This window comes from Equus przewalskii, chromosome 4 (assembly GCF_037783145.1).
Source record: "Equus przewalskii isolate Varuska chromosome 4, EquPr2, whole genome shotgun sequence".
NCBI classification, from domain to species: Eukaryota; Metazoa; Chordata; class Mammalia; order Perissodactyla; family Equidae; genus Equus; species Equus przewalskii.
This window is the reverse complement of record NC_091834.1, coordinates 89,004,021-89,025,683: the sequence shown is the minus strand read 5'-3', so window position 1 is coordinate 89,025,683 and position 21,663 is coordinate 89,004,021. Positions and strand designations below refer to the sequence as shown.

General features: G+C 39.7%; 2 protein-coding genes across 22 annotated transcripts in view; one reads left to right on the top strand and one right to left on the bottom strand.

Annotated features, from left to right (window-relative positions):
• Window positions 1-21,663, bottom strand: part of LOC103541784 (WD repeat-containing protein 91-like) — a 49,617-nt gene that overhangs the window by 14,429 nt on the left and 13,525 nt on the right. For 5 of the 8 annotated variants that reach the window (XR_011539620.1, XM_070617802.1, XM_070617806.1 and 2 more), the window contains exon 11: window positions 20,988-21,100. Coding sequence is in view for 7 of the 8 variants with exons in the window: in XM_070617802.1 (XP_070473903.1) it covers window positions 20,988-21,100 (113 nt within the window). In the remaining variant the exon portion in view is untranslated. Of the gene's footprint in view, window positions 1-20,321; window positions 21,101-21,663 lie in introns of those variants that run through there. The other 3 variants (XM_070617803.1, XM_070617805.1, XM_070617804.1) reach the window with 1 other exon arrangement.
• The window catches only part of LOC103541785 (solute carrier family 23 member 1-like), a 60,104-nt gene that overhangs the window by 33,695 nt on the left and 4,746 nt on the right, over window positions 1-21,663 (top strand). For 6 of the 14 annotated variants that reach the window (XR_011539613.1, XR_011539612.1, XM_070617790.1 and 3 more), the window contains exons 9-11: window positions 17,298-17,462; window positions 17,872-17,980; window positions 18,077-18,172. Coding sequence is in view for 10 of the 14 variants with exons in the window: in XM_070617790.1 (XP_070473891.1) it covers window positions 17,298-17,462; window positions 17,872-17,980; window positions 18,077-18,172 (370 nt within the window). In the remaining 4 variants the exon portion in view is untranslated. Of the gene's footprint in view, window positions 1-17,297; window positions 17,463-17,871; window positions 17,981-18,076; window positions 18,173-19,525; window positions 21,628-21,663 lie in introns of those variants that run through there. The other 8 variants (XR_011539610.1, XM_070617786.1, XM_070617785.1 and 5 more) reach the window with 3 other exon arrangements.

Sequence of the window (21,663 nt, the reverse complement as noted above, 5' to 3'; positions counted from 1 at the left end):
TAAATACCCAGTAGTGGGATAGCTGGGTCATATGGTATTTCTATTTTTAACTTCTTGAGAAATCTCGATACTGTTTTCCATAGTGGCTGCACCAGTTTGCATTCCCAGCAGCAGTGTATGAGGGTTCCCTTTTCTTCACACTCCAACATTTGTTGTTTTTTGTCTTGGTAATTATAGTCATTCTGACAGGTGATAAGGTGGTATCTCATTGTAGTTTTGATTTGCATTTCCCTAATGATTAGTGGCATTGAACATCTTTTCATGTGCCTCTTGGCTATCTGTATATCTTCTTTGGAGGAATGTCTCTCCATATACTCTGCCCATTTTTTGCTTGTTTGTTTTTATATTGTTCAGGTGTATGAGTTCTTTATATATTTCGGAGAATAAAGCCTGTTGGATGTACGATTCGCAAATATTTTCTCCCAGTTGGTGGGTGGTCTTTTCATTTTGTTGCTGGTACCTCTGCTTTGCAGATGCTCTTTAGTCTGATGTAGTCCCATCTGTTTAGTTTTTCTATTGTTTCCCTTGCCCAGTCAGACATAGTACTTGAAAATATGCTGCTAAGACTGATGTCGAAGAGCATACTGCCTATGTTTTCTTCTAGAAGTTTAGTGGTTCCAGGTATTACATTCAATTCTTTAATACACTTTGAGTTAGTTTTTGTGTATGGTGTGAGATAATAGTCTACTTTGACTCTTTTGCATGTGGCTGTCCAGTTTTCCCAACACCATTTATTGAAGAGACTTTTCTTTCTCCATTGTATGTTCTTGGCTCCCTTGTTGAAAATTAGCTATCCATAGATGCGTGGGTTTATTTCTGAGCTTTCAATCCTGTTCCATTGATCTGTGTGTCTGTTTCTGTACAAGTAGCATGCTGTTTCAATGACTGTAGTTTTGTGGTATATTTTGAAGTCCAGGATTACAGTGCCTCCAGCTTTGTTATTTTTTCTCAGGATTGCTTTAGATACTCAGGGTCTTTGTTGCCCCATATGAATTTTAGGATTCTTTGTTTTATTTCCGTGAAGAATATCATGGGGGTTCTGACTGGGATTGCATTGAATCTGTAGATTGCTTTAGATAGTATGGACATTTTTTTTTTCTTTTTGAGGAGGATTAACCCTGAGCTAACATCTGCTGCCAATCCTCCTCTTTTTGCTGAGGAAGACTGGCCCTGAGCTAACATTGGTGCCTCTCTTCCTCTACTTTATATGTGGGATGCCTACCACAGCATCACTTGCCAAGTGGTGCCATGTCTGCACCCAGCATCTGAACCAGCGAATCCTGGGCTGCTGAAGGGGAATGGGCGCACCTAACCACTGTGCCACCGGGCTGGCCCCAGTATGGAAATTTTTAACTGTGTTTATTCTTCCAATCCATGTGCATGGAATATCTTTCCATTTCTTCATGTCATTATCGATTTCTTTCAATAATGTCTTATAGTTTTCATTGTATAGGTCTTTCACTCCTTGGTTAAATTCATTTATAGGTATTTTATTCTATTTGTTGCAATTGTAAATGGGATTATATTTCTGACTTATCTTTTTGTTAGTTCATTATTAGAGTACAGAAATCCAACTGATTTTCATAAGTTGATTTTGTATCCTCCAATTTTGCTGTAGTTGTTAATTATTTCTAATAGTTTTCTGATGGATTTTTTAGGGTTTTCTATATATAAAATCACGTCGTCTGCAAACAGTGAGAGTTTCACTTCTTCATTGCCGATTTGGATACCTTTTATTTCTTTTTCTTGCTTAAGTGCTCTGGCCAAAACCTCCAGTAGTATGTTGAATAAGAGTGGTGAGAGTGGGCATTCAGAGGGATAACTTTCAGCTTTTCCTCAGTGAGTATGATGTTGGCTGTGGCTTTGTCATACATGGCCTTTATTATGTTGAGGTACTTTCTTTCTATACCAGTTTTATTCAGACTTTTTATCATAAATAGATGTTGGATCTTTTCAAATGCTTTCTCTGCACCTATTGAGATGATCATGTGGTTTTTATTCCTCATTTTGTTAATGTGGTGTATCACATCGATTGATGTGTGGATGTTGAACTATTCCTGTGTCCCTTGTATAAATCCCACTTGATCATGGTGTATTATTGTTTTAATGTATTGCTGCATTCTGTGTGCCAATATTTTGTTGAGGATTTTTCCATCTATTTTCATCAGTGATATTAGCCTGTAAAGTTCCTTCTGTGTGTTTTCCTTGTCTGGCTTTGGGATCAGGGTGATGGTGGTCTCATAGAATGAGTTAAGAAGTGTTCCATCTTCTTCATATTTTGGGATAGGTATTAAATCTTTTGTGAATGTTTCGTAGAATTCACTGGAGAAGTCATCTGGCCCTGGACTTTTATATTTTGGGAGGTTTTTGATTACTGTTCCAATCTCTTTGTGATTGATCTATTCTTATTCTCTATTTCTACTTGAGTCAGTTCTGGGTGGTTGCATGAGCCTAAGAATTTATCCATCCCTTCTTGATTGTCCAATTTGTTGGCATATAGTTTTTCATAGTATTCTTTTATAATCTTTCGTATTTCTGTGGTATCTGTTGTAGTTTCTCCTCCTTCATTTCTAATTTCATTTATTTGGGCCTTCTCTCTTTTTTCTTAGTGAGTCTGGCTAAGGTTTTGCCAATTTTGTATATCTTCTGAAAGAACCAGCTCTTAGTTTCATTGATCCTTTCTATATTTTTTGTTTCAATTTCATTTATTTCTGCTCTAAATTTTATTATTTCACTCCTTCTGCTGACTTTGGGCTTTCTTTGTTCTTTTTCTAGTTCTGTTACGTGTGGTTTAAAATTGCTTATTTGATATTTTTCTTGTTTGTTAAGGTGGGCCTGTATTGCTATGAATTTCCCTTTTAGGACTACTTCTTCTGCATCCCATATGAGTTGGTATGGTGTATTTTCATTTGTCTCCCAATATTTTTTTTTTCTCCTTTAATCTTCAATGATCCATTGGTTGTTCAGTAGCATGTTATTCATTCTCCACATATTTACAACTTTCTCTGCTTTTTTCTTGTAGTTGGTTTATAGTGTCATAGCATTATGGCTGGAAAAGATGCTTGACATGATTTCAATCTTCTTAAATTTATTGAGGGTTGCCTTGTTCCTCAGCCTATGTTCTATCTTTGAGAATGTTCCATGTGCACTTGAGAAGAATGTGTATTCTGCTGTTTTGGGATGGAGTGTTCTATATATATCTATTAAGTCCATCTGGTGTAGTTTTTAATTTACTTCCACTATTTCCTTTTAGACTTTCTGTCTGGATGATCTATCCATTGATGTAAGTGGAGTGTTAAGGTCCCCTACTATTATTGTGTTGCTGTTAATATCTCCTTTTAGCTCTATTAATATTTGCTTTATATACTTTGGTGTGCCTGTGTTTGGTGCATATAAATGAATAATGTCCTCTTGGTGGAGTGTCCCTTTTATCATTATATGCTGCCCTTCGTCTCTCATTGCCTTTTTTATCTTGAAGTCTACTTTGTCTTACATGAGTATGGCAACATCTGCTTTCTTTTGTTTGCCATTAGCTTGGAGTATTATCTTCCATCCCTTCACTATGAGCCTGCATTTCTCTTTAGAGTGGAGATGTGTTTCCTGGAGGTAGCATATTGTTGGGTCTTGTTTTTTAATCCATCCAGCCACTCTGTGTCTTTTGATTGAAAAACTCAATTCATTTATATTTAGAGTGATTATTGATATATGAGGGCTTAATACTGCCATTTTATCTCATTTTCCTGTTCTGTATTTCCCTTGTTTCTCATCCTGTGTATTCCCAATGGCCAATTCAGTTTTGTGGTTCTCTATGATGATTTCTCAATTTCCTTTTTATTTATCATTTGTGTCTCTGTTCTGATTTTTTGTTTACTGGTTAATGTGAACTTTGTATAAAAGATCTTGTAGATGAGATAGTCCATTTTCTGATAGCCTCTTATTTCCTTAGTCTAAACAGGTTCCATCCCTTTCCTTTTCCCCATCTAAGTTATTGTTCTCACAACCTGTTCTGTTTTGTGTTGTGAGTTTGTGGTTGTAATGAAGGGATTATAGCTATTTTAGATGCTTTCTTTCCCTTTATCTTTAATGTGATAATTAAGTGTTTGCTAACCTGTTCTGAGAGAGAGCTGCAGTTTTCTGATTTTGTCTGCCTATTTGTCTCCTTGCTCAAGTCTTTGTAAACTCTTTCTTTTTTTTCAAGTTATTAGGGCCTTCTTGATCATTTCTTATTGGGAGGGCGCTTGTGGTGACAAATTCCCTCAGCTTTTCTTTATGTGGGAAAGATTTTATTTCTCCATCCTATCTTAAGGATATTTTCACTGGATAGAGTATTCTTGGCTGAAAGTTTTTATCTTTCAGAATTTTGATTATCATTCCACTCTTCCCTAGCATGTAAGGTTTCTGCTGAGGAATCCACTGAAAGCCTGATAGGGTTTCCTTTGTATATTATTTTCTTCTGCCTTGCTGCCCTTGATATTTTTTTCCAAGTCATTGGATTTGGCAGTTTTTACTAATATATGCCTTGGAGAAGGTTTTCTTTACATTGATGTAATTAGGAGTTCTGTTAACTTTATTTACTTGTAATTCCAGCCCCTTCTCCAGATTTGGGAAGTTCTCAGCTACTATTTCTTTGAATAAGCTCTCTGCTTCTTTCTCCCTCACTTCTCCCTCTTTAATACCTATAATTTTTATGTTGCATTTCCTCATTGAGTTTGTTGATATTTCTCAGAGGATTTCTTCATTTCTTTTTAGTCCATCTTCATTTCTTTTTAGTCCATGCTTCCATCTGAAGCACTTCTGTATTTCTGTCCTCTAAATTGCTAATTCTGTCCTCCATACTATAAGCTCTGTTATTTAAGGACTCCACATTTTTCTTTATCTCATTCATTATGTTTTTCATCTCCAACATTTCTGGTTGCTTTTTTTTATACTTTCAATCTCTTTTTTGAATAATTCCCTCTGTTCATTAATTTTTTTCCTAATTTCACTGAGCTGTCTTTCTGAGTTTTATGTAACTTGTTCAGTTTTTTTATGATACCTATTTTGAGTTCTTTGTCACTTATATTATAAATTTCTGTGACTTCATGATTGATTTCTGGGTGCTTGTCTTTTTCCTTCTGGTCTGGAGTGTTAATATACCTCTTCATACTATTTGACAGGGTGGATTTGTGTCTTTACATAGTGATAGTATCTGGTTGCATATCCACCAATTGCCATGGGGTGGGGGGCAGGAGCTGTGTATTCTAAGTCCACCATGATCCTTGGCAGCTGTGCCTGTCCTTTGGAAGCTGTGCTGGTAGGGCCTGTCTGCATTTGCCCACTGGCTGCTGCTGATTTACATATGTGCGCAGGCACTCTGGTGAGGGTCCTTTGATCCTACTGACTGGCCAAGCTGGTGCACCAGGAGTGGGGAGGTGCCCTCACTTTCATGTGCACAATCCCACAGGTGCTCCCTCTCTCCACTCACTGTCTGCCCTTTTGGGCTGATCGACTTGGTGAAGACCCACCCTGTGATTGTTTAGCCACCTCGGTGTTGAGCGTTCCCACAGGCTGGGAGGCCACTCTGAGGTGAAGGTGTTCCTGTAGACGCTCCCCTTTCCCCATTCTTCTCTCAGAGCTACATGCAGTCGCATGCCCTAGATCACTGCCATTCGGGGAGGGAGAGGAGATCCCTTTAACTCTTTCCACTGCTTCTCAGGGGGTCCACCACCTCTACCTTCAGACGTATGGTTGCATGGGATCTCAGATGTCTATTATGTTGTGTGAATGTCCTCTGTTGGTTTATGAGCGTTCTTTTCATTGTATCTCAGAGAGTCTAAGGGAAGAGCTCACTTTGCGATGATGCAGACCTCACTCCTCTTGTTTGGTTCTTTTAACCTTTGTATAAACTTATTTTATTTTAAAATCTACTATGAGGGGGTGAAATGTACATCCTTAGCATTCTCACACTCCTAGCTACTCAAAAAGTCTATGAAAACCAGGCAATAGCAATTAGTAGTGACCCTAGTGAAATAATCGATCCTCTGGAGAAATGAACTAGGAAAAAATTCACTTGTAAGATTCTTGATAGGACCAGTTAATGCTGGGAGGGAGCCTTGTCTCAGTTTCGTACCTAAATGAACCCCCATAGAGATTAAGGAGAAATCATAGTTTACACATATTCCATAATAATTGCTTGTCGAGAAAATCTAATTTGTCCTGAGGAAATGTATCTACTAATAATAATGAAGTGACTTTTTATAGAGGGAACTTTTTGAAATGTAACTCACATCATGTCACCACCCTATTTAACACAGCTTTATTGAGTTTCCTTTGTCTTTGGATTTTTAGTTTTAATTGTGATAAAGTACACATAACATAAATTTACCATTGTAACCACTTCTAAGTGTACAGTTCAGTAGAGTTAAATACATTCAAATTGTTGTGCAGCCAATCTTCAGAACTCTTTTCATCTTGAAAATCTGAACCCTGAACCAGTTAAACAACTCCTTATTTCCCCCCTGCCCCAGCCCGTCAACCACCATTCTAGTTTCTGTGTCAATGAATCTGACTACTCTAGGTACCTTATATAAGTAGAATCATGCAGTATCATTTTGTGTGTGTGTGAGGAAGACTGGCCTTGAACTAACATCTGTTGCCCACCTTCCTCTTTTTTCCTTTTCTCTTCAAAGCCCCAGCACCCCAGTATATCCTAGTTGTAAGTCATTCTAGTTCTTCTATGGGGATGCTAGCACAGCATGGCTTGATGAGCAGTGTGTAGGCCCGTGCCCAGGATCCAAACTAGTAAACCCTGGGCTACCAAAGAGGAGCGTGCAAACTTAACCACTCAGCCATGGGGCCAGCCCCCAGTATCTGTCTTTTGTGTCTGGCTTATTTCACTTCATATAATGTCCTCAATGTTCATCCATGTTGTAGCAGGTGTCAGAATTTTCTTCCTTTTTAAGGCTGACTAATATTCCATAGTAGATATGTACCATGTTTAGCTCATGCTCTGTCCTTGGATTTTACTCTAACTCCTTTCTACGGCCCTTAAAGCCCCTCATGACAGAGCCTTTGCCTTACTCTCCATCCCATCTTCTATGTCTCTGTGTGTCACTGTGCTCCAGGTACACTGATTTTCCTTTTATCAGCCCCAGCCATATTGAGATGCACTTGACATATAACCTTGTGTAAGTTTAAGGTGTATGGTGTGTTTATTGAGTACACTTTTATATTCCAGTATGATGACCACCATTAACACCTCTATCATGTTACATAATTACCACTTCTTTTCTGTGGTGAGAACACTTAAGATCTACTCTCTAAGCAACTTTCAAGTACATAATAGAGTACTGTTAACTAGAATCACAATCCCATGCATTAGGATCCCCAGAATTTATTCATCTTCTAACTGGAAATTGTACTCTTTAACATTTACCCATATTCTCCAGCCTACATCCCCTAGTAACCACCATTCTACTCTCTATTTCTACAGGTTTAGCTTTTTTAGATTCCACATTTTAATAACAAAATATAGTATTTATTTTTCTCTGTCTGACTTCTTTCACCATGCATAATGCCCTCAAGGTCCATCCATATTGTCACAAATGGCAGGATTTCCTTCATATTTTATGGCTGATTGTGATATGATATACATCTGTTGTGTGTGTGTGTATATATATATATATATATATATACATATATATATATATATATATACCACATTTTCTTCATTCATCTATCAATGGATACTTAGGTTGTCCATATATTGGCTATTGTCAATAATGCTACAATGAACATGGGGGTGCATATATCTTTTCCAGTGAGTGTTTTCATTTTCTTCAGATAAATACCAGAAGTGGTATTGCTGGATCATATGGTAGTTCTATTTTTTAATTTTTAAGGAACCTCCATACTGTTTTCGACAATGGCTGCACCAATTTACATTCCCACCAAGAGTCTACAAGGGTTCCCTTTTCTCCATATCCTCATCAAGACTTGTTATCTCATCTTTTTGATGATAACCATTCTAACAAGTGTGAGATAATATCTCATTGTGGTTTCGATTTGCATTTCCCTGATGATTAGAGAAGTTGAGCATACTTTTATGTATTTTGGAAAAATATCTATTAAGTTCCCCTTCCCATTTTTTATTCATTCATTCATTTATTTATTATTGTGGTAACATTGGTTTATAACATTATATAAATTTCAAGTGTGCATCATTATATTTTGATTTCTGTGTAGATTACATGTTCACCACCTAAAGACTTAATTACAATCCACCACCACATACATGTTCCTAATCACCCTTTTTACCCTCCTACCTCCCCTCTTCCCCTCTGGTAACCACAAATACAATCTCTGTTTCTATGTGTTTGTCATTGTTTTTATCTTCTACTTATGAATGAGATCATATGGCATTTGACTTTCTCCCTTAGACTTATTTCACTTAGCATAATACCCTCAAGGTCCATCCATGTTATCAGAAATGGCTGGATTTCATCATTTCTTATGGCTGCATAGTATTCCATTGTGTATATATACCACATCTTCCTACTTCATTTATCACTTAATGGGCATCTAGGCTGCTTCCAAGTCTTAGCTATTGTGAATAATACTGCAATGAACATAGGGGTACATGTATCTTGATGCATTTGTGTTCTTTGGATAAATACCCATCAGTGGAATAGCTGGGTCATATGGTAGTAATATTCTTGACTTTTTCAGGAATTTCCATACAGTTTCCCATAGTGGCTGCACCAGTTTGCACTCCCACCAGCAATGTATGAGTGTTTCCTTTTCTCCACATCTTCTCCAACACTTATTGTTTCTTGTCTTGTTAATTATAGCCATTCTGATGAGAGTGAGGTGATATCTCATTGTAGTTTTGCTTTGCATTTCCCTGATAGTTAATGATCTTGAACATCTTTTTGTGTGCCTGATGGCCATTAGTATATTATCTTTGGAGAAATGTCTGTTCAGACCTTTTGCCCATTTTTAATTGGGTTATTTTTTTGTTGCTGAGATGTATGAGTTCTTTGTATATTTTGGATATTAACCCCTTATCAGATATATGGTTTGAAAATATCTTCTCCCAATTGTTAGGTTGTCTTTTTGTTTTGTTGATGGTTTCCTTTGCTATGCAGCAGCTTTTTAGTTTGATTTAGTCCCATTTGTCTATTTTTTCTATTGTTTACCTTGCCTGGTAAGACATGGTACTTGAAAATATGCTGCTAAGACTGATGTTGAAGAGCATATTGCCTACATTTTCTTCCAGAAGTTTAGTGATTCCAGGTCTTACATTCAATTCTTTAATACACTTTCAGTTAATTTTTGTGTTTGGTGTAAGATAATGGTCTACTTTCACTCTTTTGCACGTGGCTGTCCAGTTTGCCCAACACCATTTATCAAAGAGACTCTCTTTTCTCCATTGTATGCTCTTGGCTCCCTTGTCGAATATTAGCTGTCCATAAACGTGTGGGTTTATTTCTTGGCTCTTGATTCTGTTCCATTGATCTGTGTGTTTGTTTTTGTGCCAGTACCATGCAGTTTTGGTTACTACAGCTTTGTAGTATATGTTGAAACCTGGAGGTGTGATACCTCCAGCTTTGTTCTTTTTTCTCAGGATTCCTTTGGCTATTCAGGGTCTTTTGTTGTTCCATATATATTTTAGGACTCTTTATTCTATTTCTGTGGAAAATGTTGTTGGAACTTTGATAGTGATTGCATTGAACCTGTAGATTGCTTTAGATAGTATGGACATTTTAACTATGTTAATTCTTCCAATCCAAGAGCATGGTATACCTTTCCATGTCTTTGTGTCTTCTTCAATTTCTTTCAACAATGTTTTAGTTTTCAGGGTACAGATCTTTCACCTTTTTGGTGAAGTTTATTTCTAGGGTTTTTTTTTTTTTTTTTTTTGCAATTTTAAATGGGATAGTGTTCTTAATTTCTCTTTCTTCTTCTTTGCTGTAAGTGTATAGAAATGCAACTGATTTTTGTATGTTGATTTTGTGTCTTGCAACTTTATGGTATTCCTTTCTTACTTCTAAAGGTTTTTTAGTTAATTCTTTAGGGTTTTCCTTATATAAAATCATGTCATCTGCAAATGTGACAGTTTTACTTCTTCCTTTCTAATTTGGATCTCTTTTCTTTCTTTTTCCTGCCTGATTGCTCTTGCTAAGACTTCTAATACTATGCTAAATAAGATTGGTGAAAGTTGGCATCCTTGTCTGGTTCCTGTTCTTAGAGGGATAGCCTTCAGGTTTTCTCCACTGAGAATGATATTAGCTGCGGGTTTGTCATATATGGCCTTTATTATGTTGAGGTACTTTCCTTCCATACCCATTTTATTCAGAGTTTTTATCATAAATGGATGCTGTATCTTGTCAAATGCTTTCTTTGCATCTATTGAGATGATCATGTGATTTTTATTTTTCATTTTGTTAATGTGGTGTATCATGTTGGTTGATTTGTGGATGTTGAACCATCCCTGCATCCCTGGAATAAATTCCATTTGATCATGGTATATGACCTTTTAATGTACTATTATATTTGATTTGCTAGCATTTTGTTGAGGATTTTTGCATCAACAATCATCAGTGATATTGGCCTGTATTTTTCTTATTCTATGGTGTTGTCAACTGGTTTTGGTATCAGGGTAATGTTGGTTTCATAGAATCAGTTAGGAAGCTTCTTCTCCTCTTAAATTTTTTGGGAGAGCTTGAGAAGGACAGGTATTAAGTCTTCTTTGAATGTTTGGTAGAATTCACCAGGGAAGCCATCTGGTACTGCTTTTATTTTTGGGGAGGTTTTTGATCATTGTTTCGGTCTCCTTACTGGTGATCCAATCAGTCATTCAAAGTTTCTATTTCTTCTTGTTTCAGCTATGGAAGGTTGTATCATTATAAGAATTTATCCATTTCTTCTAGATAATCCAATTTGCTGGCATATAGCTTTTTGTAGTATTCTCTTATAATCTTTTGTATTTCTGAGGTGTCCATTGTAATTTTTCCTCATTAATTTCTGATTTTATTTATTTGAGGCTTCTCTCTTTTTTTCTTGGTGAGTCTAACTAAAAGTTCATCAATTTTGTTTATCTTTTCAAAGAATCAGCTCTTGGTTTCATTGATATTTTTCTGTTGTCTTTTAAATCTCTATTTCATTTATTTCTGCTTTGATTTTTATTATTTTCATCCTTCTACTGTTTGGGAGCATTTTTTCCCCTTCTTTTTCCAGTTCCATTGTTAGATTGTTTATTTGAGATTTTTCTTGTTTGTTGAGGTAGGTCTGTATTGCTATAAACTTTCCTCTTAGAACCACTTTTTCTGTATCCCACAGATTTTGGCATGTTGTATTTTCATTTTTATTTGTCTCCATGTATTTTTTAATTTCTCCTTTGATTTCTTCACTGACCCAACCATTGTAGCATTTTGTTTAATCTCCACATATTTGTGACTTTCTGATTTCTTCCTATAGTAGTTGATTTCTATTTTCATGCCTTTGTGGTCAGATAAGATGCTTGGTATTATTTCAATCTTACTAAATTTACTGAGACTTGTTTTGTGGCCTAATACGTGATCAATCCTGCAGAATGTTCCATGTGCATTTGAAAAGAATGTGTATTCTGTGGTTTTGGGGTGGAATGTTCTGTATATATCTACTAAGTCCATATGCTCTCATGTGTCATTTAAGGCTGATATTTCCTTACTTGTATTCTGTTTGGATGATCTATCCACTGGTGTAAGTGGAAAGTTAAAGTCTCCCACTATTATTCTGTTACTGTCTATTTCTCATTTTATGTCTGTTATAGTTGCTTTATATATTTAGCTGCTCCTATGTTGGGTGCATAGATATTTATAAGTGTTATATCTTCTTGTTGGATTGTTCCCTTTATCATTACGTAGTGCCTTTCTTTGTCTCTTGTTACAATTTTTGTTTTAAAGTCTATTTCTTTTGATATAAGTATTGCTACCCCAGCTTTCCTTTCTTTGTTATTTGCATGGAGTATCTTTTTCCATCCCTTCACTTTCAGTTTGTGAGTGTCTTTAGGTCTAAAGTGGATCTCTTGTATCCAGCATATATATAGGTTTTGTTTTTTTATCCAATTAGCCACCCTATGCTGTTTGACTGGAGCATTTAGTACATTGACATTTAAAGTAGCTATTGATAAATATGTACTTATTGCCATTTTGTTACTTTTTTTCTGCGTGTTTTAGTAGTTCTTCTCTGTCCCTTTCTTCTTCTCTTGCTCTCTGCCCTTGTGGTTTGATGGCTTTCTTTAGTATTATGTTTGGGTTCCTTTCTCTTAATTATTTCGGTATTTATTATAGGTTTCTGGTTTGTGATTACCAGGAGGTTCATATATAATAATCTATGTATATAGCAATCTATATTAAGTTGATGGTCTCTTTTGTTTGACCTCTTTCTAAAAGCTCTACTCTTTTACTCCCCTCCTCCCACATTTTGTTTTTGATATCATATCTAACCTCTTATTTTGTGTGTGTATATCCATTACCCTCTCATCATTGAAGTAGGTAATTTTAGTACTTTTGTCTTTTGACCTTCATATTATCTTCGTTGGTGGTTGACCTACTAACTTTACTGTATTTTTGCCTTTACCAGTGATTTTATTGCCTTTTTTATTTTTTGATAGTTTTCTTATTCCTCTTTGTGGTCTTTTCTTTCCCACTTAAGTCCTTTCAGCATTCCTCATAGAAGTGGTTTCCTGGTGATAAACTCCTTTAATTTTTGCTTGTCTAGGAAACTCTTTATCTCTCCTTGCATTCTGAATGATAACCTTGCTGGGTAGAGTATTCTTGGCTGCAGGTTTTTTCCTTTCAGCCCTTTAAATATATCATGCCACTCCCTTCCAGCTTGTAAGGTTTCTGCTGAGAAGTCAACTAATAGCCTTAATGGGGTTTCCTTTTTACGTCACTTCTTGCCTTTCTCTTGCAGCTTTTAGGATCCTCTCTTTATCTTTGATTTTGGAAATTTTAATTATAATGTGTCTTGGTGTGGGCCTCTTTGGGTTTATCTTGTTTGGTGCTCTCTGTGCTTGGTACCTGGATGTCTGTTTCCTTCCTTAGGTTAGGAAGGTTTTCAGCTATTACATTTTCAAATAGATTCTCTGACCCTTTGTCTCTCTCTTCTCCTTCTGGGATACCTATAATATAAATGTTAGTGTGCTTGATGTTGTCCCAGGGTTCCCTTAGGCTATTCTTGTTCTTTTTAATTCTTTTTTCTTTTATCTGTTCAGCTTGGGTGATTTCCTCTAGTCTTTCAACCAGCTTGCTGATCCATTCTTAGGTATCATTTACTCCACTATTGAGACCCTCCAGTTAATTTTTCATTTCCAGTATTGTATTCTTCATTTCTGATTGGTTGTTTTTCATATTTTCCAATTCTTTGTTGATGTTCTCACTGAGTTCTTCCATTCTTTTCTCAAGATCAGTGAATATCCTTATGACTTATTGTTTGAACTCTATGTCAGGTAGATTATTTATTTCTGTTTCATTTAGTTATTTTTCTGGGGTCTTTTCCTGTTCCCTTGTTTGGAAAGTATTCCTTTGCCTCTTTGTTTTGCTTCTTTCTCTGTACTTATATATATAATATATATATAATATACATTATAATATATATATTTTATAAGTATATATATACTATGTGGGTCAGCTATGTCTCCTGATCTTGGAGAGGTGGACTTACGTAAGAGATGCCTTATGAAGTCCAGCAGTTTGCTTCCCTCTTGTCACCAGTACCAAATGTTACAGGGGTGTCCCCTGTGTGAGCTACGTGTGTCCTTCTTTTGTGGTAGGGAGGCTAGGCTGTCCCCCCTGCCAGCTGGTTCTAATGATCAGCTGCATGTGGTTGCTATGGACCCTTCAGGCACTTTTTCAGGTTTGGGGAGCCCCAGCACATTTGGGTACAATGTATAATAGCATATTACTGTTGAAGTTTCTCTGTCAATTGAGTAGGCCCCCAGTGTGGCTGGCTGCTAGGCTCAGGGGCTTACAATTGATATAGGCCACTGGCCTGCTAAGCTGTTGTCAGCTGTCTCAGGATTGTAGCTGAGTGGGGCTGGCCCCACGCATAGGAGCAACCAATTGTTTCAGGCTTTGGAAGGTGGGGCTGGTCCCCTATGTGGCTGTTTAAGAAGCACAGGTCTTCTGCTGCTGACAAGCCCCATGCCCCACAGGTCCACACACACTGTAAACACAGTCCTGGTCCATGCACATGTCCTGACCTCCTGAAGCAGACCCAGTTGTACCACTGCAGAGGTCCCCACACACTCTACCTGCACACACCCTGCCCTGCAGAGGCAGACCCACTTGCCTGCCTGCAGAGGCTCCAGGGACCCAGTCTATGCAGGCCAAGAAGTTGCCCAAGGGCTTGCTGTTGGGAGAGGCCAGTCCCTAGGGTGGGCTGCCTGCCCTGGCTGAGCTGTATTAAATTAGTGCCATAGTGGGTGGGGCAGACCCCTGGGCTAAGAGGCCAGGGGAAGAACTCCAATGGTATCTGCCAGTGTGTGTCAGCATGCCTGTACTAGGTTACAATAACAGCTGCCACCAATGTCTCAGTCCCTGAAGAGCTCTCACCTCTCACCAAGAGGTGCCCAGAGCCTATCAGCTGAGTCTCTTTCAAGAAAAGACTGTGCACCTTTCTTTCTGGGTGACTTTAGGTTGCTTTCTGAAATGGGTGAATTTGTGTGTGGGCCCCTTAAAAGCTGACTTTTTTTTGCTTATGTCTGATATCTATTCGGGGGGTATTCCCCATTGTAGTTAATAGCTGGCAAAGCCCAATATTATGACATGTCTCAATTGTGCTGAGTCCGAAGAATGCTTATAGTGGCATCAATCTCTCGCTCAGGTTCCCCACTCCTCCAGGGAAGGCTTCATACCTTAGGATTGCTCCCAGCCAGCCATGAAGCTCTGTGGCTCACAAAAGTAGCCTTTTTTCTCCCAAGAAAAGAATTTCTGCCTCTTCCATCTCTGTCAGGATGGTTCCCTATTGCTGGGGTTATTTTTATCCAGTTTTCAGTGCTCTCTCAGGAGTAATTATTCTAAGAATAGTTGTAAATTGGTTGAGTTTGTGGGAGAAGGTGAGTTCAGAGTCTGCCTACACCATCATCTTGACACCAACCTCATCTGCCCATTTTTAAATCACTTTTTTTGTTACTATTGAGTTGTAAGAGTCTTTTATACATTCGCATTTTAAATCCTTATCTGATATATAGTTTGAAAATATTTTCTCCCATTTCACAGATTGTCTTTTCATTTTGTTGATTGTTTCTTTTGCTGTGCAGAAGCTTTTTAGTTTGATGTAGTCCCACTTGTTGATTTTCACTTTAATTGCTTGTGCTTTGGCTATCATATCCAAAAAAATCACTGGTGAGACCAATGTCAAGGAGCTTTCTCTCTGTTTTCCACAAAGAGTTTTATGGCTTCAGGTCTTACATTTAAGTCTTTAATCCATTTCAAGTTAAATTTTGTGAGTGGTGTAAGATAGGGGTCCAATTTCATTTTTCTGTGTGTGGTTATCCAGTTTTGCCAATACCATTTATTGAAGAGACTATCCTTTCTCCATCGAGTATTCTCGGCTCTCTTGTCAAATATAAGTTGACTGTATAGGCAGGGGTGATTTGTTGGCTCTTGATTCTGTTCCATTGGTCTACATGTCTATTTTTATGCCAGTACCCTACTGTTTTCATTACTATAGCTTTGCAGTATAGTTTGAAATGAGGAATTGTGATGCCTCTAGCTCTATTGTTCTTTCTCAGGATTGCTTCAGCTATTCAGGGCCTTTAGTGGTTACCTATGAATTTTAAGATTGTTTTTTCTATTTCTGTGGAAAATGTCATTGGAATTGTGATACGGATTGCATTTAATCTATAGACGGCTTTGGGTAGTTTTGGCATTTTAACAATATTAATTCTTCAGATCTGTAAACATGGGATATCTTTCCATTTATTTGTTTCTCCCTCAATTTCTTTCATCAGTCTTATAGTTTTTAGGGTACAGATCATTCATTTCCTTGGTCAAATTTATTCCTAAGTATTTTATTATTTTTAATGCTACTGTGAGAGGATTGTTTCCTTTATTTCTTTTTCAGATATTTTGTTGTTAGTGTACAGAAATGCAACTGATTTTGGTATGTTGGCTTTTGTGTCCTGCAACTTTACTGATTTTTTGCTTGGTTCTAACAGTTACTTGGTTGAGTCTTTTTTACACATTTTCTACACATGAGATCATATCATCTGCAAATAAAGACAATTTTACTTCTTCCTTTCTCATTTAGATGCCTTTTATTTCTTTATCTTACTTCATTGCTCTTTCTGGGACTTCCAGTACTATGTCGTTACACTACTAAGTTGAATAGGAGTAGTGAAAGTGGGCACACTTGTCTTCTTCCTGACCTTAGAGAAAAAGCTTTCAACCTTTCACTGTTGAGCATGATGTTAGCTGTGGGTTTGTCACATATGACCTTTATCATGTTGAGGTATATTCCTTCTATACCAAATTTGTTGAGAATATTTATCATAAATGGATGTTGGATCTTATCAAATGCTTTTTTGGCATCTGTTGAGATGATCATATGATTTTTTATCTTTCTTTGTATTAGTGTGGTGTATCACATTGATTGATTTGCAGATGTTGGACCATCCTTGCATCCCTGGAATAAAACCCAGTTGATCATGGTGTATGATCTTTTTGATGTGCAGTTGAAATCGGTTTGTTAATATTCTGTTGAGAATTTTTACATCTGCATTCGTCAAGGATGTTGGGTGTAGTTTTATTTTCTTGTAGTGTCCTTATTTGGCTTTGGTATCAGGGTAGTACTGGCCTCATACAATGAGTTTGCAAAGTAAACATTATTAATCCCTTTTGATAAATTTAGATGCTGACATTTGGAGAGGTTAGGTAATGTACCTAAAGTCACACAGATAGTTAGAGACAGAGCTTGGATTGGCTCTCAAACCTCTATTCTTAAGCATGGGAGAAATGCCTCCCCAAGAGAGAATTTCTGGTCCATTGTAAAGACTTCTTAGAGGAGGAGTATTTAAGTCAGGACTTGAAAACAAATGTAAGCACAGCAGAGTTGAGAGGTGAGGGCAGAGACCAGGATCAAAGGTCATATCCTTATACTTTCTCAAACCCCATGTGGGAGCAGAGGGGGGCCATTTTGGGGTTGGGAGGTGCTGTTCTCTCAAATCAACTGGAGTGATGTTTCAGTTGTCCTGGGAGCAGGGCAGAGACCTCTGGGGCATGTGGCCTGGCTGGTGCTGAGCTCCTTGTCCTCCATCTCCTTGAGCACTGTAGGTGGGGAGCAGAATGGTGATTGTTGCTGCAGGCTGTGTGCTGCTCCTGATGGGAGTATTTGGGAAGATTGGGGCTGCATTTGCAACTATCCCAACACCTGTGATCGGAGGCATGTTCCTGGTGATGTTCGGGGTCATCGCTGCTGTGGGAATTTCCAATCTGCAGGTGAGGCGAGGCACCTTTGGAAAAGGAGCAGCATTGCATGCCCTGAAAGGAGCCCATGGGGACTGAGATGAATGGAACAGGGCTGGGGCAGGGGTGAGTAAGAGGAGGGGATCCTTGGTCTCAGGAACCACCCTTGCCCCTAAATCGAAGAAATAAATAGCCAGAAACATCCAAACTTCTGAAAAACAGAAATTGCATCAGCTTGAATTGGATTATGTAAACCACTCAACTCCCAAGGTCAAGTGGGAATTGGGGCCTGGCTTGTCTGCTGAAAGCATGTGTCACTCTGAGTCCAGCCTCGCTCCCCACCTCTGGTAGTGGTGGGAGGGGAGGGGGCATTTGAGGATATTAGACTGATATGCAGTACAGATGATGGTTCTGGGCTGCCACGGGGCCCTCTCTCCTGCAGTACGTGGACATGAACTCGTCCAGGAACATTTTTGTCTTTGGCTTCTCCATCTTCTGTGGGCTTGCCGTTCCCAACTGGGTGAACAAGAACAGTGAGAAGCTCCAAACAGGTGATTCTCCATCCTCTATACTGTGACCACTCCAAGGGCAGATCCAGTGGGGCCCTTTGTCCCTGGGAATCCCCATCACTTTTGTCTCTACTCTAGGGATTCTCCAACTGGACCAGGTCATCCAGGTGCTGCTGACCACGGACATGTTTGTAGGCGGATTTCTGGGCTTTCTACTGGACAACACCATCCCAGGTAAGGCTCACCTTCCCTCTATAAGCCAGAAATTCAGGTACATAGTAAACATTTGGGCCACTCACATTACTTCTCAGCCCCTGATGTAGCCAGCCATCTTAGGCTGGCCACAGCATACCTTGAGGAGACCCTGGGTCTGGGTGTGGTGTACTGGCATTTATTAGGTTCCTAGGGTTGCCATAACAAAATACCGAAGACTGGGGTGCTTAACCAAGTGAAATGTATTTTATTACAGTCTAGAGGCTGGAAGTCTGCGTTCATGGTTTTGGCAGGGTTGGTTTCTCCTGATACCTCTCTCCTTCCTTGCAGATGCCCACCTTCTTGTAGTGTCCTCACATCCCTTTTCCTCTGGTTATGTGCATCCCTGGTGTCTCTCTCTTTGTTCTAATTTTCTATTCTTAGAAGGATGCCAGTCAGATTAGATTAGGGCCCACTCTGAAGACCTCATCTTTAACTTAATCACCTCTTTCAAGGTTCTGTCTCCACACACAGTCACATTCTGAAGTATGGGGGGTTAAGGCTTCAACATATGACTTTTGGGAGTACACAGTTCACACCATAACAAGGCCCTAAGGTGAGAAATACACCAGAAGCGGGAAAAAAAAAACCCACAAGCTCATCCTCAGAGCCTGCAGTCTAGTTGTTGAGGGAGAGAATACAAGTATTCATTCATTCATTGATCCGTTCATTCATTTTTTTAATAAAAACCCATTGAGCACTTGCTGTATTCCATATGGCATGTATCGAGAATACAAGGAGCAGAAAGACATGCCTCTGCCTCCCAGAGACTCAAGGCGAACAGGAGAGAGAGACAAGAAAACAGACAATTACAACTCTGGTTAATAACTGTGATGATGAACCGAGTGAGTCCATAAGTGCTGAGGACATTGAAGGTGAAGGGTGCAGAGCTGCCATCACTGACGGCTTTCAGTCCTCCCTTCTGGATCCTCCTACGGCCTCTTGACAGGCCCTCTAGGACAGCCCCTGCCTCATGGTATTCTGTTTTCCACATTTCTTCTCTCTACCACATGTAAAATGCATCTTCATTTCAGAAACATTAAATGTGGAAAGGCCCACTCCTGAAGATGAGGAAAGGATGGTGTTTCATATAAGATTGTGCCCCGGAGCTCTGGATCACATCAGCCCCACAGGGGGATCTCAGGGAATGCTTGATGAGCTGAGCTGTGATTCTTGAGATGGGCTTGGAGGAGGAGGAGGGGGCCCTTTTGGCAGGTGGAGGGCAGTGACAGGAGACCTCATGAGTGCCTGCAGGGGGTGCTGGAGGCTCCCTCCAGCCCATGTCTGCCCAGCTCTATCAGGGCTCAGTCTTGACTGCTCACTGTCTCCTGTTAGGAAGTCTGGAGGAGAGAGGCCTCCTGACATGGGATCAAATCCATGAGGAGTCTGAGGAGACTGCGAAGGTGTCAGAGGTCTACGGCCTCCCCTGTGGGATTGGCACAAAGTTCTGCACTTCCTCCTATACCCGGTACCTCCCCTTCTGGCCCAAACTGGAACATCGTGGGAGAGCTGAGGTGGGAGCGTGCCAGCTTACCCTCTACTCCCAGGATTCCTCAGGAGAGTGCCTCAAAGTTGCCACAGAAACCAAGATGTAAGGAGAACTCTCTGCACTGTGGGTTGGAATGTAAATTGGTAAAACCACAATGGAAAACAGTATGGAGGATCCTCAAAAATTTAACAACAGCCACATGACCCAGCAATTCCACTTCTGGGTATTTATCTGAGGAAAATGAGAACACTAATTCAAAAACATATATACATCCCCATGTTCATTCCAGCATTATTCACGATAGCCAAGATACGGAAACAACATATGTCCATTGATGGATGAAGATAGTGTGGTGTCTATATATATATGTATGTATGTATATATCTGTATATATACACACACACATACACACACAATAGAATATTATTCAGTCATAAAAACAAATGAAATCTTGCAACTTGTGACAACATGGATGGACCTCGAGGGCATTATTCTAAGTGAAATAAGTCAGACGGTTCTGCCCTGGTGCAGCAAGAGTGGTGGCCACAGGGTCCAAATTCCCTGCTAAGCCACATAGGAGATCTCTGTGAAACTTGTTAGGGCCCTTTTGGCTGGAAATTAGAAAAGTGTAACTCAAAACACGGGAGATGGGATTTATTGGTTCTTGTAACTAGGAAGGAAGGATACTGGGAGAACTTACAAAACCATAGAAGGAATCCTATGAACAAAGGATGATACAAGTAGATAGTATAAAATCCAAAAGGTCCAGGAGAGCATACATGAACAGCAAGTCTGTCTCCCACCTCTGTCTGCCCCACCCTGTAGAAAATCTACAAGGGGGCACTTAGTTTTACCTTTTCCCCCAGCTTCCTTTTTACAATTCTTGACTCTGCTCAGGCCTATGCAGCTACCCCTGGCAAACTTGAGACATCCATGCTGTGACCATCCAACAATCAAGCTCACGGCAGCACAACCTGGCCCCAAATCCGGACCCCACCGCTCCATCTACAGTGGGATGAGTCACTTTGCTACAACAAGGAGAAAGGATGTGGGTACTCCTCTTTCATAAGAATGGCCAATGCACACTGAACTCATCTAAATCTTACAAAGATCCCCTCAGATTGGTCACTTTTATTATCCCTGTTTTACAGACAACAAAACAGGGTAGAGAGAGGCTCAAGGTCAGAGCTAGTAAAAGCTATGGTCAGGATTTAAACCCAGCCCATCATGCTATTCTGGTGCGCTCTGGAATCTCAGATGCCTGAGCCAGAGGGAGGGAAGTTCCTGATCCAGACCCTGCTCACCCACCTTCCCGTCCTCGCCGATGCTGTACACGGTGTTCTCGTCGTAGCTGAACTCCACGGAGTAGAGCTCCCCGCAGTGGGCCCTCCAGCTCATCGCGCACTCGTGCTGCTGCATATCTGAGGCAACAGACGCCACTAAGATTCCCACCCGGGCCCTGGGGAGGCATCTGCCCATGACAGGAGGCACCTGCCGAAGAGGCCAGGCTGCCCCTGAGCCTCACAAGCAGCTTCTTTCCCTAGGTCATAAGTAAGGTTCAGCAATCCCTGGGCAGAGCCCGTATGTCTAGGAGGACACACAAGTCCTTCCTAGGAGGCCTCTGTAACTTCCCACCAGGGCACCCTGGGGATCTGTTAAAGACACAGTCACTAGTCCCATCCCAGACCCTCCGACTCTGGGTCTCCTGCGACAGGCGCAGCATGAACATATTTAAACAGCACGCCAGATGATTCCAGTGCACACTGTTGTAATGCTTTTATGTTATAATCAACTAGCCGCACCAAGAGGACAGGACAGCATTACTCTCGTGTGTCCTCTTGTCCTCTTGGATCTCACTTAGGCCTGAGGACTCAGATGGAACAGCTCAAGACAGATGGGCTGCTAAGCTCCACCCCTCCTGCGTCCACTGAAACTGACCATGTGCAAGGTGATTACAGAGGGTGTTCTGGAAACAGCAGACCCT